Source organism: Xiphophorus couchianus, chromosome 17 (genome assembly GCF_001444195.1).
Source record: "Xiphophorus couchianus chromosome 17, X_couchianus-1.0, whole genome shotgun sequence".
Taxonomy (NCBI): Eukaryota; Metazoa; Chordata; class Actinopteri; order Cyprinodontiformes; family Poeciliidae; genus Xiphophorus; species Xiphophorus couchianus.
Window position 1 is genome coordinate 1,044,655 of NC_040244.1, and position 13,434 is coordinate 1,058,088.

The 13,434-nt window shown below is 41.4% G+C and overlaps 1 protein-coding gene across 3 annotated transcripts in view; it reads left to right on the forward strand.

Annotated features, from left to right (window-relative positions):
- LOC114160787 (thyrotropin-releasing hormone-degrading ectoenzyme) overlaps positions 1-13,434 on the forward strand; it is a 165,029-nt gene that overhangs the window by 21,745 nt on the left and 129,850 nt on the right. For all 3 annotated transcript variants that reach the window (XR_003598850.1, XM_028043578.1, XM_028043577.1), the window contains exon 3: positions 6,275-6,548. Coding sequence is in view for 2 of the 3 variants with exons in the window: in XM_028043578.1 (XP_027899379.1) it covers positions 6,275-6,548 (274 nt within the window). In the remaining variant the exon portion in view is untranslated. The remainder of the gene's footprint in view (positions 1-6,274; positions 6,549-13,434) is intronic.

Sequence of the window (13,434 nt, forward strand, 5' to 3'; positions counted from 1 at the left end):
AGAAGTGGATATGACATCACTTTCTGCTGAAATCCAACGAATGCACCTTGTTCAGAATCAGAGATGTGAAGAAACTGCTGAGTCAGCGATGTGTTATTATCTCTCACACACACACACACACACACACACACACACACACACACACACACACACCCCGGACACACTGATCGCTTTAAGCAACATATCAAATTGCGATTGGGAGCCGTCACATTGAAACTGCGGCGCTGCTGCTGATTCATCAGCTTCACAGAGATCTGGACTGGATCAGGAGTTCAGTCAGATTCTCTTTGATTCACTGAAGGACACGCTGCTCCTGTTCTGAACTGGAACTGTTCTGACAAGTTTAAACTTGTCAGCAGGTTTGCATCATTTTAACTGGAGATGCACCAACCAGTCATTTTGGGACCAGCATCGGATCAGAGATTTTGTGAATTACTGTCGCCCTGGTAGAGTCAACTTATCGACCTAATCCTCCATTCTGAACAACAGCTGCATGCGCACAGACTTGGCAGAAACTTCACAGCCTTCCTGATGAAAACCTGCCCACTCTAGATAAAATATAAATAGATTAACGCAACTTTACATCGTACATTCTTGTTTGGTTTTCTCTGTTGTCTTTAGAGACGGGCTCATTTGGACCCAACAAGCTTTTACCCAATGTTCAGTCTGGCAGTATCGACTCGCGTGCAATTTTGCAAGTTTGTGTGTGCTGTTACGAGCACTGATGGTCTGAAGGGGAAATCCCCATTGCTTCCCCACTGTCCAACCAGTTACATCTGCTGCTCTTCTCCTGAGCGTTGCTCTAAAACCATAGGAGGGTTAAAGACTCCTGGACACCTTCTGAAGAGTTTACACATTAACAGGATCCAGTAGTTCATCTTCAAAACCTTGAGAACCCAATGAAACCATCGCCTATAGGGGGAACCGCTAACCTGCAGGTGTTGAGGCTAGCTGCTGACTTTATGTGGAAGGACGCAAACACCAAACCTGTTTCATCTTCAGACTAAAATATACTTTAACTCTGTTCATTAAACTTTCAGAAATAAACCTATATTCCATATTTTGTGGCTTTATTCCTCTGCTAAACGTCTTTAATGGAACATAAATTGAGTTTTAACCAGAGGGGATTGTAAAGCAACAGCGGTAAGTTACTGGAACAATAAACCAGGATAATTAACTGATATTAAATCTGATAGTTCTCTAAAAATCGGCAGCCTTTGCTGTTTACCAATTAAAAGTTCTGTCAGCATTTAGAGCAACAACTTTCACTGATTTATTAGGGAGGCAGGATGAATGTTCTGCTAAGCTGAAACTTTAAAAACATGTAAGAAGAAATAACTGGTATTTCTAACAGGATTTAGCTTTAAAATGGGAGTTCTGGCAGCAAAGCCCCGATCGAAAGGCGGTTCAAGAGATGAAGATGGTCAAAGGAGGGACCAATTAAAACCAGGATGACTAAAAACTGTCAGTGAGCCGGTGGAGGGCGAACTGCCAGATTCATCCGAGTGGTTTTGAGAGAGAGCAGATTTCCATCCCTGGAACTTTAATTAATGTTGTACCAGGAGACAACGGAATAATCTTCCAAATTAGCAGCCATTTATTCTGAGGAAAATTACCCACGAGGTGCAAAAGCTAATTAATGCATCTGAGTTTCTTAGTGAAAGGAAATGAAGATCTGACTGAACTTTAACTGCAGTGTGAGACTCTGCAGCAGGAATCTGCATCGTAACGCCGCATGTTGGAGTTTAACTGCAGAGGCAGAGAGGCGTCCTGCTGGCATAAAACAAGCAAACCGAATGCTTTTGATGAAGACGAGCAGCAACATGCAACCTGAATGATGAAGAGCACAGAGTCCAGAGGTCAGGAGGTCACCATCCCCGATTAACTGCAGGGCAGCTCCAAAAATCTGGATCTCATGAAAAAGTGCAACATTGTAGGAAATGAACCTCTGTACTATAGATCTATCACATAGATATATAAATATTTCAGGCTTTATTTTTCTAAGTCAGTTGATTCTCAGAATGAAAACCCATCAGAACTTTACATCAGATCAATAAAGATGTAAACGTTTTGAACGCTCATGTATGTCTGGAAGACTTCACTGTTTCCTTCCACTCAACTTTCTATGAATATTCTCAGCCTCATTTTATGACCCAGACTGAGACAGTCACTCAGGAAACCTTTACAGGTGTTTTAATCAGCTGATTAGGGCGTGGCATATTGAACGTTTTCATAATATTCTGATTATCTTCGATGTTGAATTTTGGGTTTTCATTCTGTGAGCCAGAACTCTGATTACCTGAAACAAAGGTTGAAACATTTCACTGTGTGATGGATCTATAAAACAATGGGTTTTATTTTCTGAAATTGGTGATGGATTGATGAAGCTGCAGACTTCTCGTTTGACCTTGATCTCTACTAATTTATCGACATACAGTAGATGCCTAATTAAAACCTTTAAAAAGCACAGAAAGCTGGTGAGTCGCTCATCTTTCTGCTTCTCCTGGGTTTGGTGGTTGAATGGCAGAATGTGGCTCCGTATCGCTGCGCTCTTCACCGTGAGCTGCACTTTAAAGCTGCTGTAATAGCAGCCATTTTCTCTTACAGGGAAATATTTACCATAAGTGCACTTCAGCTGGATTGTTGCTACTTGACTCCTCGTGGAGAACATAAAGACCTGGAAGGAGGATGTGAAGGTGAACACTTACAATTGCTGATTTTTTGAGGAGTTTCTGCTTCAACACCACAGAAAAACAAACTTTCTGGGAAAACTCGAGCAAACTCTCAGATCAGAAATGAACAAACAAATGGAGTAAATCTGGTGAGAGAGAAAGTCATGATACACCCAACACCATCAAACTGCTGGAGGAACGAGTGCTGGTTGGGCCATTGGTTCATTGAAATAGCTATGATGCGTATCCATGGCAACAAGGTATTGTTTTTCTAGCTTGGAGCAGCTAATTACCAAATAATACCTGACCTTTGACCCCAGATCCCAGAGGAGTTGAGATGAAGGAAGACAGTTCATCTCTTCCATCCATAATAATGACTATAATCCCCTACTCCAACATCTCCGCCTAATGGCAGAGAGGCAGCGGCAAAAGCAAAGGAGGCTGGTTAGCAGTGCTAGCTAACAACTGATGATGTCATCTAATGACTCTGAAGATACTAGATTATGAGTTATAACATTTCATGTCCTTTTGGGATGAAGTATTTTTGAATTTGATTTTATTATTTTATTAACCTTTATTTAAATCCCTGATTACTGTGGATTTAAAGTAAGCAGAGAAAACTCCCATCATCAGTTTGGACCTTACCAACCCGTTTAAATGAATCTACTGAATTCTGCCAAATAAACATCCTTGTTCCTCCATGTTCTAACCAAATCATCTCCAGAAATCAAATGTCCTGCTTGTATTTTAGTTTTTAATAGATGGGATATTCCTGAGTGGTAAACTGATTCTGCAGAGTGGGTTCCCACTCGGATGGAGTCCTCCAGTGGGACTGTGGAGGCCTGTGTGACCGTCCTGCAGCGCTTGGGTCCAGAGACACTCAGGGACAGTTAGTGCTGAGAAGCAGCCTCAGCTGGCGGCCATGTTGGGTTGATTGCTCTCTGACAGCCGCGCTGCAGAGTGGAGAGGTCAGTATTGATCCACATCAACTCATCCAGCACTGGATTACTGCTTCAGCTGGAGGGAAAGTCACAGAGGAACTGCTGCAGCTGCTGCTGCTGCAGCTGGTGATGCTGCTACTGCTGCCGCTGCTGCTGCTGCGGCTGGTGATGCTGCTACTGCTGCCGCTGCTGCTGCTGCAGCTGGTGATGCTGCTACTGCTGCTGCCGCTGCTGCTGCTGCAGCTGGTGATGCTGCTACTGCTGCCGCTGCTGCTGCTGCCGCTGCAGCTGGTGATGCCGCTACTGCTGCTGCAGCTGGTGATGCTGCTACTGCTGCCGCTACTGCTGCTGCAGCTGCCACCGCCGCCGCTGCTGGTGATTAGAGGAGGTAGATCTGTTTGACCAATCAGCTTCTTCCAACTCTGGTCTCCTCATAAAGCGTCTCGTCCATCATGAAGTCCGATCCGTCCTCGTTAACCACGATTCTCCTCGTTAGGAAAACGACAACGCATCGTGGAATCCTCCCAGCACAGTCACAACATTTAGCTGGACGGAAACGGTCCCACTGTCAAAGCGATAAACAATAATATTGTTTTTTAACAATTTTCAAGCAATATAACGGTAATAGCATATTAATGCAAGGACACATTCTCAAAGATCAATAAACTTTAAATTCCATTGAACATTTAATACTGGAACTGGAAGGCATTTTAAATATCAAAATAAAACAACATATAAAATGAATTATGTTGAAAAAGAAAAGCTAGATGAGACCAAAACACCAGACTGAAGACTTTTATCATCTAGAAAAGATAAACTATAAAGTATTGAGCTAATTTTAATTTATCATGTGATTAATTGATTTATTTACAGCTGATCTTTCTTTGCTCTTCACCTCCTGTATTATTACGTTTTGCCACATTAGAGTTGAAATAATGAAACTTCTCCAGCGTTTTGTTTTCATTCTGGTGTGAAAAGTTGCTGCAGAGTTTATTGAATCTCCATCTTTGCTGCATTATCAGGTTGAAAGGCTTCCTGGATGTTAGACTGTAAATGTCACACAGCAGATCCACAGTGGGCCCGTCAGGTTGGACCACTGCTGCTCTGCAGAGGTCATGCAGAGGTCATGCACACGATGCATCTCCAACACGACGCGTGCCACTGAGCTGCCGGTCACCTGGCTTTAAACTCAACCAGGCTCTGCCTTCACATTCATTCGTGAAAAGCACCTAATCCAGCATGAGAAAACTTAATTAAGCAACAAAAACACCTTTGATTGGTTAATTCCAGGCTTCATTTGAGTTCAGCTCAGATTTATTTGAACAGCAGCAGCATTAAATGTCACGACTAGCAGAGAGTGAGGATGAAGGTTTGGTTCTGCTCCAGTTTAAACCGGATTACTCACAATTTAAGATTAGTCAGCTAATGAACCGAAACACAAGTTTATTAAAGACAAACATTTTGGTGAGTTGAATTAATTTTTTACTGTTGGATGTAGAATTACATTGTTAAAAATGTGAGATGATGTTTGCTTTTGTCCAAGACAACTTTTACCTTCAACATTTAGCCGTTATTTTATAAGTTTGGTTTTTATTTTTAATTAAACCGTTAAGAGAAGAAACCTTGACTGTAATGAAATGACAGCAGCTTTTGGCTGCATCCTTTTCTTCTCAGTTGATAAAACTAATAATTTTAATCAACTTTAAAGAATTATTGACCTGAAACAAACTTTTTGTTTTATTTCAAGTGTAACTGGAAACTAAACCAAAAGTACTTGGTAAGATTTTGTGTTTTTACAGTGAAGGCAATTTATGAAAGCATAAAGTGAAAAGTCAACATAACAGCAAATGTTGCAAAATTGGAGAGTAGTAGGAGAATTATGAAGATGCTGAGATCTTTATGAGTTAATCTTGTTTTTCTGTAAATTAGTCGTCTGAGAAACATTTTGAGACTTTCTGACAGTGTTTTGTTGTGTTTGCTCAGGTTTTCTATAAGATGTTGTTTCTCCCTGCTGGGGTCAAAAGTCACGGTCAGGTTGACAGAAATGAAATCTCTTTGGATGTAGATGTGATGCAGAGAACCAGTCTCTAGTTCACTGAGCTGCTGAAGGAGTTTTGTTCCACCAGATCAGCAGCTGGAGGAGCAGCTCGCTATTTTTCCTCTGTGTTTGGCAGAAAAAGGCAAAGCTTTTTTATTGTGGAGATGATTGCTGCTGGACCCAGCCGGCGGCGGCCATATTGACACAGACCTCTGTCTCTAACAGAGGGAGGTCAGAGAGGCGATTGAATGAAAGCAGAAGAGATAAAATAAGGAAAAAAGGTGAAATCTGGCAGACGGAGTGTGAATTCTGTCATTTCCAGTAAAGGTCTGAGTTTTATTAAAGAAATGCCGGGTTGAGTTGCTGACTTTAGAGCTCTGTGGGTTTGTGTTGATGGATTTTTCTCATCAGAATCACAGGAAAATGGTTTTACTGTTGCTGACATTAATAAAGTCCAGAGCGGTGGAACCAACCTGAGGTTCGTTTGGATCAGAACCGCTTGGATCCACTTCCACAGCTCAATCTGTAGATTGTGGAGAACGTCCAAGACGATGAGGCGCAGAACCGTTTCAGCCCAGGATGAGTTGGACCTTCTGGTGCTGATGTTTTGTCTCCCTGTCCAGGTACCTGGCAGTGACCCAGTTCAGCCCGATCCACGCCCGGAAGGCCTTCCCCTGCTTCGACGAGCCCGTCTACAAGGCCACCTTCTCCCTGAGCCTCCGCCACGACTCGCAGTACACGTCTCTGTCCAACATGCCGGTGGACAGCAGCTGGCCGGACGAGGACGGCTGGGTGACCGACCACTTCGCCCGGACGCCCCGCATGTCCACCTACTACCTGGCCTGGGCCGTCTGCAACTTCACCTACAGGGAGACGCAGACCAGCGGCGGCGTGGCGGTGAGTCTCAGCCTCTCTGTCCTGGGAACGCCGTTTGTTTGTTTGTTGGAAGTGGAAAAAATGTCTGAAACTGGCGCAAGAACGACTCCAGCCTGTTTTCTCACATATCCATCAGTCCTCATCTCTGGGGTTGAAGCAGGAGATAAGAGCTGCAGTCATTATCATCACACAATAATTGACATAATTAAGCTCTGATTGGGGGAATAATGGCTTTATATCAGCAGCCGGCAGGAGAAAACAAGCGAGGATGAATGAGTGACGGCGCAGATTCAGCTCTTTAAAGCTTTTAGATGTTGGATTTGTGCTTCAAAACGAACATCTCTGGGATTTAATTTAAATAACGCCGACCTCTGAGTGTTTATGGAGAAAATCACCTTAAATAATCTCAGATGTGTTTCTTTTTCAGCTTGTTTTGACTGAATGTTTTTCATGTTTAAGTCACAAAACAGAAAAACCACCAAGCTTGTCCAGTTTGAGCTGATCAGTGCTGACAGACGTCCGTTTAAACACCAACAGCGGAAAATGAAACTCATGTTGTTTCAGCTGAAAGTTTGTACAAAATAAACTCTAAAGTGAGAAAGCTTAACTTCCCCTGATGACTTGGTTATAGTATATAGTTAGGGGTGTGGCCAAGTAACTCATTAGCTCTTCCATATGGTGCGGTCACTTGTCAGTAAAATGTGAGACTTTTTTGTTCCCTAAAGGTTGATAATCAGAAAGTTCTGTCCACCAACTAAACGTCTGTTGTAAAATGATGAAATCTGAAAAAGTTTAAGGGTGTGGATATTTCTGAAAGGTGATGCTGCTGGTCCGTTGGGATAAAATGAGACGTTGAAACGACGGTTTATCAGAGCTACAGCTACTTTACCTGCAGTCTGTGGAGCCGAACCTGCAGATATCAGTGGATTGTCTGCAGATGATCCAATAAAATCAGCAGCTGCTCGTTATCTGAGGGTGAAGACGGTAATTAAGATGTGAACAGGCGATAATCTCCTGATAAGAAACTTCCTGCCTCGCTGCTGCTCTGGGCTTCATTAGGCTGCTGGGACTCCCATCCACTGTTACTTGTGTTGTTATTTTAAAGGTGACCAGCATGGATTTCTTCTTCTTCCTTAGTTGAATGTAGAGCAGAATTTTAAAATCGCTGCATTAACGTCCAGCTGGGAACCGCAGGGATAAACCAGGCCGATGAATCTTTGTCCTTATGACAAGACATTTTTCTCATGTTGTAAATGAGATAATCTGCCAGTGAAACTAGTATTTTTCAGCAATATTAATGAATTATTTACTCAAAACAAGCTCCCACATCTTGTTGAGGAATTACTTAGTTTTGTCTCATCTGAAGCGTAGTGAGAAATTTGCACTTGAAACCAGACAAAAATATTTACTGCAGAGTAAGAACTAAGTCAACTGTTTGAGCTGATAAAGGATTTTGTATTAAATCAACAAACAATGCAACAGTCAGCTCAGAAATAAAGCTGCAGAAAATTCCCATCAACTATTGGGATATTTTAGGTAAATAATAACAGGAGCAGCTTTAGACGGGATCCCAGATAAGCTGAACTTTGGTCTCAGTTTGATTTTGTTTCTCTGGATTCTGATTTGAAAGTCAAATCATTCTGCTGTCGCTGTTTTCACCTGATTTTCTCCTCATCCGTTTCCAAACGTAACGCTTCGAACTCAAACATGCACGTCGACGCGTCGGACTTCCAACACAAGGACACAGACCAGGCGCGACCTTGTTCGCCCCCCATCATCTCTATCAGTGTAATTACAGCTCATCCATCTCGTCTGCCAGGAGCTCAAGGACGACGCTCCGACACACGCAGCCTTTGTCTCCTTGTTACAGAATTATAATTTAGGAGGAATTTGGCTTTAATGGCGCCTGGTATCTGGGTCGTTTATAACCATCAGCAGCCTCCAGCGCTCTGAGACGGAGGAAAACGCCAACAGATCCATCTTTATTTTTGCCCTTCTCCTATTTTTTTACCAAACCGTGGAAACGTCAGCTGACGGGAAACATGTTTCCCAGACGACCCCCGTGTTTCCAGTGGAGATCTGCGGGTTGAGGGCAGAGCATCCAGAAACCCCGGCCTCTTTGTTCCTGCGGTGCCCGGCTGCGCTGCGGGCCCGACACGCCTCTGATGACACCAAAACATCCTCTGGGAGTTTGTTCAGCGCAGCGCTAGCTTCCCTTCCCATTTTCGCTTTTTACCCCTTTTAAGCCTGAGGCTGTTTTTGTTTTGTTTTTTTGACATTTTCCACTTGAGAGAGAATGAAAACATCCCTCAGTTCAGTCGGTAACGGCTCCATAACGGTGAGGCCAAAACGAACAACCGCGACTTGAAAGACACTTCAGGGAATTCTGAAACACACGACCTGAAAACTGAAACCGACTCCATCTGAAGAGAAAATATCAGCCAGAAACTCTCACAGGCTGCCGGCTGATTGATTTATCTACTTACTAAAGGTTTCTAAAACTGTTAGTCTTCTGGAAACCCGACAGATGATGATGATGATGTGGAACTGCAGTAGATGTAAACAGAAAAATGGGAAAATACTTTTTTATTATTATTATTTTACAGCAAACCTGTATGGTAACACCAAACAATGATTGAGGGAGAATAACTACTTTCCTCCAAAGATCCTTTTTCCTTTGTGTCGATCCGCAGATCATTGGCTGATTTTTGATTTTTTATATATATTTTTTTCCACATCCACAGTAAACACGGTGTGTTATTTATTTATTCCTTCTGCAAGTTACCAGCAATAATTAGCTGCATTTCTTTCTTTGTGTCTGAGCTGAATGAATGACAGACTGGAAATGATGAATTTAATGTCTTTCATCCACAAACGTAGCATTAGCTTACCGTGAGTTTGAGAGACTTTGTCACCAGAATGTCTTGACAGATATTTGGGCTGAAACTAACAATTATTTTAGTAAAAATGATTTTGACAATTAATAATCGGATAAAACATATTTATCATGTACATTATTATAAACATATTAAAAGATGCAAATAAACAAATTAATTCATTTAAAATCATTTATACAAAATTGCAAAATTGTGTTTTTTTTCCACATTATTGGAATATTGACAAAGTTTTGCTCTCATTATAATGATTATAGTGAGCTTTTAAATCCCCAGATGGGGTTCCAGCTGTTAGATTTTCAAACGTCTTCTTTTAAACATTTATTTCTTTTTTTTTTTTTACCCCTCCAGGGTCTTTTGTGGGCTCTAGTGTCCCTTATATGACAGCAGGCTGACAGGAAACGGGGAAGGAGAGGGGAAGACATGCGGCAAATGTCGTCGGGTCCGGGAGTCGAACCCGCGACGGCCGCGTTGAGGACTGAAGGCCTCCAAATACGGGTCACGCTAACCGCTACGCCACCACGGCACGCCCTTAAACATTTATTTCTAATGACTTCCTCTTCCTAACTGGACAAATCGACATATAAATGGTAAAAACCTTCATCTGAACAGAGTTCTGGAATATCTGAGACCATTTAGGAAGAACCGTCATCAGTTCTGATGAACACATTTTAAACGCTGCAGCAGTGAGAACCTTTCCGCTTGATGTTGAGCAGCACATCAGATCTCATTCTTCACACAGAGAACTGTGAACACATCAAATGGTTCACCAGTCGAAACCATCAAAAAGCTCCGATTTTCCAGCAGAGTGTTGGAAGAACGGATTCTCTCAGCCTCTTCCTGCTGTTTGCCTGTGATAATCCGTGAAGACATGGTCCCGTCAGCAGGACGCAAGGCCTGATGGGAGATTAACAGGAAGCTGGGCTCCATTTAAAAACCCAGGATGTGTTCATTTTGTCAGGAGCTGTAAAGCTTCCAGAAAGCAGCAGATGCAGATTGTTGTGTCTACAAACATCTGCTGGATGGGCTCTGTGTGTCTCGTATTAAGATCGCTGTTTGGCCCGGAGGCAGCCGGGACGCTGCTGTCTGTTTGCGGAGCAGCTTCCTCTGACAGGAACGTTAATCCTGCCATGCCTCCTCTTCCTCCTCTTCCTCCTGCGACGCTCTGAGAGGAGGACAAATAAAACGTCAACCGTCCTCATCCTGACCAATCAAACGGCTCCGTCTGTCACAAACGCTTTCTCCGGCTGTCCGGCGTTAATAAACGCTCAGAAACACGCAGTCTGGTTTTAATACGAGGCTCTGAGGGAAGTTATAGTCAACAGGCCGGCAACAAATTAATTAATCATATGATAAATGAAAACAAAGTCAATAGTTTCCATTTACACGATTTATTGTTGGTCTCTTTTTTTCCCTCTTTCTACCAAAACCAGATAATTAAAGTCTTCAGTTTGGTGTTTTCGTCTCAACTAGACTTTTTTTTTAGGAAAATTTTGTTTACAGATATTTCATAATCTATTTTATTTGTTGTTTTATTTATTTTTGCATATTTAAACTGTCTTCCAGTTCCAGTGTTAAATGTTATTAGAATTTAAAGTTTATTGATCTTTGAAAATGTGTTCCTGCATTATTATACCATTTCCATTGCATTATGTTTTATAAATGCATAAGTTAACAGTTTTTCCCCATTTATTACTGTATTTATTTATTACAGTTAAAGGAAATGTTTTCTCAGTTTCAGTTTTTATTTTTAGTTCATTTATAGTAACCTTGGTACAGCTAGCTGCTTAGCTCACATGCTAGCTAGCTAAGCAACCAAAGTTGGGGGAACTTGAAACTGCTTCTTACTCAACAGGTTGTTGCTAAGCAACCAAAGAGTGAGTTAGCTGATTCCACCAACTTAGCTTAGCTAGCTGTGAGCGGTTGAGCAGCTTAACCCTTTAACCTACATTTCCCAGAATGCTGTGCGGTTCAATGAGTATTCTATATATTGAATATTAAATATTAATATCTATTGATATTGATCGTGCCTATCATCATATATTCATCATATCAGTCCAGTCCGGTCTGAATCCTGTGCAGTTTGTGTTTTTATTGCTACTAAAAAGATGTTGGTGATAAACTGCAGAGCATCAGGTCAGTAATTTGAACTCTGAGGTCAAAGGTTAAACCGGATCTCCTGTGAGGTGATTGAAGTTCCTCTACACACCTGAACCGTTGTGCAAACAAGCTAACGAGACAGAAAGCGATGATGGTCGCTCTCAGCAGATGTAGGCTGGTAATAACGTCTTTATGGTGAGAATAAAACTTCATCAGGCAGCAACAGGAATCGTTTCCATCTGCGACGCAGCGACTCAAACTGGGATTCTTCCAGCTTTCATAATCAGCTCTCCATTGTTCTCTCGCCTCATAAACAGCTGCTTGTCTGCTTCCTTTATTGTGATGCGTCTCAGTGAGAATCCCTGTTCCTGTAATGAGAAGCTTCTCCTTCAGCGAGGATTAAAGAATCCAAACAAACGGAGGAATGACCTGCTGCGCTGGCCTCGCTTCACTAAACCCCATCTTTAGCATTTGGCTCATTGTTCCCACCAACCGGCTGCGTGTTTATCAGCTAATCGCCATGGGAACGACGGCGTTTTAACATTTTAACAGAGCTACAGGTGAATGTTGTCCAGGTTCAAACCAGAAACAGCGTGGATCATGTTGGTGCTCTGCTGGAAAATACATGAAACCTGCAACACTGGAGGGAAAACGCCTGATATGTCGGGATTTTATGGGAAATGTCAACGTATCGCGGAACATAATTATGAATTATTTAATTTAAAAAACTAAAAACTCTAGATTTGTGCTGCATGTTTGTAATTGAATCCCTCTGAGTTTTGGATTTTGTGTTTTTGAAAACAGCCAAAGGTCAGTCAGATTGGATGGAGAGCACCAGATTCTCCGTTGGTTTGACATCTAGACTTTGACTAGGCCATTCCAGTGTTACCAGAAGGATCTTGGCTGCTTTTTTATTAATCTGATCTGAATCTCATCTGTCTGACTCGGTTTAGTTGCTGCAGAAATATTTTAACTTCGGCTTCCTCTGTTTTGTATGGAATCCCATTTCTGCCATAAAAGAAAAAATAAAAGCCTACAGATTTTAAGATTATAATTGAGTTAGTCATAATGTTGACTTTTAAATAACAATTATGCGACATAAAATCGTAAATTTAAGATTCAAAGTCATAATTTTAACCCTTCAAAGTCACAATTGTAAGATTTAAAATCATAGTTTGAGAAATAAAGTCAGGCTGTTCCTCTAAAGAGGTTTGATTCTGTGGAAGACGTTTATCATAATCCACTTTTGACTTACATTTTATATAAATGGTCCCTCTGTAAATGCAGGTTTTCTTTCTGTCTAAAAGTGTTAAGTTTTTTCTATGTTTCTATTGTCTATGATTTATTGATCCTCGGTTTTATTTTCAAAAACCATGAGGATTTATTAATCCTTAGATTAATAAATATCCTCCTCTTTATTGATTTATTCTCGAATTCCCATAAAATCCAGTGATGACAGAAAATGTCACATTAACATTTAGTAATGACAATAAAGGTCACATTAATGCCGCGGCAGGACCATAAACTGCAGGTAAGGTCAATTTATTCAATTAAAAACTGCTGCTTCTGTTGCTTTAATCAGAGATTAAGGAGATTTTATCATAATGAAAAATGTTTTTAATTATCCAGAGTTTAAAATGTTTAAATGTTAAATGTTTTCATGTTTAAATCTTAAAAGTATGGAAAAATGCCGACATTATCATAAGTAGCATTAATTAAACAGGAGGGTTTTGAATTAATTATTATTTACTTTGGATCTCATAACTTTGTCATAACTATGCTAACAACGTAGCGACGCTCATTAAGTAGCTACCCCTGCAGACTAGTGATCGCCTTCCTGTCCAGACTCCGTCTCAAACAGCTGTCCATCAGGAATGTGTCGGATCGTCGGGATAAAAACGCTTCGTTGGGAT